Source organism: Vitis vinifera, chromosome 6, assembly GCF_030704535.1.
Source record: "Vitis vinifera cultivar Pinot Noir 40024 chromosome 6, ASM3070453v1".
In the NCBI taxonomy this organism is placed as follows: domain Eukaryota; kingdom Viridiplantae; phylum Streptophyta; class Magnoliopsida; order Vitales; family Vitaceae; genus Vitis; species Vitis vinifera.
This window is the reverse complement of record NC_081810.1, coordinates 1,148,844-1,151,299: the sequence shown is the minus strand read 5'-3', so window position 1 is coordinate 1,151,299 and position 2,456 is coordinate 1,148,844. Positions and strand designations below refer to the sequence as shown.

Genomic DNA, 2,456 nt, shown 5'->3' with positions numbered 1-2,456 from the left:
AATTTTTGAGCCAGGCGGAAAAACACAACCTTTGCCTGCAAATCATGATCAGATTACCAAATAACGCCTTATGTTTTTTTTAAAAAAAAAATTGGACAGATTTTGTATCCTGTGCGCGGGCTGGACTGGTAGGAAATATCGGGAAATTTCCAGAAAAATCGGTAAATTTACCGACAAATACCGACCGATAATCGGTGACGAATATCATAACGAGCATTACTACTCCACTATGCTGCATCCTTTTTATTTTTAACAGAAAATAAGTACATAGCCTATTTCAAAAAATAATATATATATATATATATATATATATATATATATATATATATATATATATAAATCACGTGTTTTTTTTTCATTTTCAATTTGTTTTCATATTTAATTACGACTTTTTTTGTATTTACGATTTTGAATATATTTCATATTTAAATATTATATATATTTTGTTTAATAAATTTAAACCATTAATACATTTATATAATAATAAATAAATAATATTATAAATATTATTTAATTTAAATAAAATATAAAATATATATATTTATGACGGTTTGATCATGGTTGGACCATCGGTCCGATTTGTGAATTGTGAATTGGTAATTTTTTCGATTCAATATCCGATCCAGTTTTGAATGTTGATTTTTAGAATAAGGTATAGTTTAACAAATTTCAAGAAAATAATTAATCCATGTAAATAAGCATTTTATTTTATTATTGTATGCTTACATTCAATTAGGTGAAGTAAAAACCACCTAATTTATTCAAACTAAACAAAACTAGAGAATCCCACTTAGTTAACGTTGGGAGCATACGATTATTCAAGTATATCACTATTGTGGACCAAAGCTCCATAGAAAAATTAGAAAAAAAAAAACACACACACACACACATTAATAATGTATTACATAGGCATTGTATTCAATATTGGCATCTCCAGTGTTGCTGAGCTCATAAGTTGTTGCTAGAACATAACCTCTAGCAAATCGGAAAAGCCCACTGCCACCGATTATTGGCATCTCCCTTACCTTAGCAGGAACATTGTTTCGTCCTAATACAGTGAATGTGCTACCATTGTACTTCCCATCAGTGAATGCAAAATTCATAACCATCAATATTTCAACATCTTTTTGTCCCGTAGATGCATAAAGCCCTTGGGCCTTTCCAACTGTTTTTGAGCTCAAATTAGGCCCAACGGTTAACGGGTTATCAATTATATTTATCATACCAAAATATGGTGTTGTGTTATTCACTGCTTTAATCACTGTAATTGAGGTTGCATTAGACCCGCTAACAAGATCATGCCAATAAAGTTTAAAATGACTTACCTTTTCCCTCAGCATTTTCATTTTCTTAGGATTGACACTTTGAACATAGCTGTATTCTTCTCCGAAAACTGGGATTGTGGTAGAAGAGAAAATGAGGAAGATGAAGAAGATGAAGTAGGAAGGTGAAACGAGGAGAGCTTTAGCCATGGTTACAATGCACACCCTTTGCTCACAAAACCTAGGATATATGCCTTTGCTCACAAGAACCTAGGCTATATATATGTATATCGAATGGTTCATTTTCCATACGATAAAATAGACTTTTCCAGATTCCAAGACATATAAAGCTTCCAACCGCGCAAAGACCAAGTCATATTTGCCCACCGCTCAAAGACACATCACAGTGGGGAAAATATCTAACGTGAATGACCAAAACGCCCCTCCATCTTATGGGGTTTGGTGCTTTGGGCGTAATTTCCGAGTCTTATCGACCTGTAATGGCACGCATTTTTTGACTGGAAAGAAGCAAAACATGGAAAGACCTGAGTCGTTGGGCCTAACTTTGTCCAGGACATGAGTCCTGCTGCCACTGGCGGAGCCAAGTAAGGCTCAGAGGACCATGTGTCCCCCCTCAATTTTCTAGAAACAAAAAATTCCCTTATATGATAAACTTTTTTAGGAAAATAAAAACCAAAATAGAAAATTACCCCCTCTAAAAAGAATATAAATTTAGTTTTCAAAATAATAACAATTAAATATTATTACCAAAAAAAACAATATTAACCATTAATTACTAATAAAATATTAAAATTGAACAATAATAAAAAAAATCTTATTTAATATTGACATTTCTTTCTTCTTGCTTATTCAATCTTTTTCTCTTTTTATAATTATTTTTTATTGGATTTAATTAAATCATAAAAAATAATACTTTTAAACTACTACCATTTTCGTAATGAATTATTATTATTATATGAAACATAAATTTTAATTAAAAGATTTTACTTTCAACTATCTTGTAAAGATTAAGGTATTAATTTTGGTATTTATGAAAATTTTAATCCTCACTTCTAAAAGTATATAGAAAAATTTAGGTTTTCGGATATAAGTATAAAGAATGAGATTAAAGTGTAAATAAGATAGTCAGACCTAAAAAACACATTTTTCATGAAAAATGGTGAAATTTATAAA

At 30.2% G+C, this 2,456-nt stretch overlaps 1 protein-coding gene across 1 annotated transcript; it reads right to left on the bottom strand.

Moving 5' to 3' along the window:
• Nucleotides 1-681: 681 nt before the first annotated feature.
• LOC100244918 (dirigent protein 22) lies at nt 682-1,552 on the bottom strand. Its single transcript, XM_002283363.5, has one exon. It carries the CDS (start codon nt 1,470-1,472, stop codon nt 891-893), a length of 582 nt encoding a protein of 193 aa, XP_002283399.1. The 5' UTR covers nt 1,473-1,552; the 3' UTR covers nt 682-890.
• Nucleotides 1,553-2,456: the final 904 nt, after the last annotated feature.

Excerpts from the sequence above, each read along its gene's own strand:
- LOC100244918 (XM_002283363.5), bottom strand. The coding sequence starts at position 1,472 with ATGGCTAAAGCTCTCCTCGTTTCACCTTCCTACTTCATCTTCTTCATC.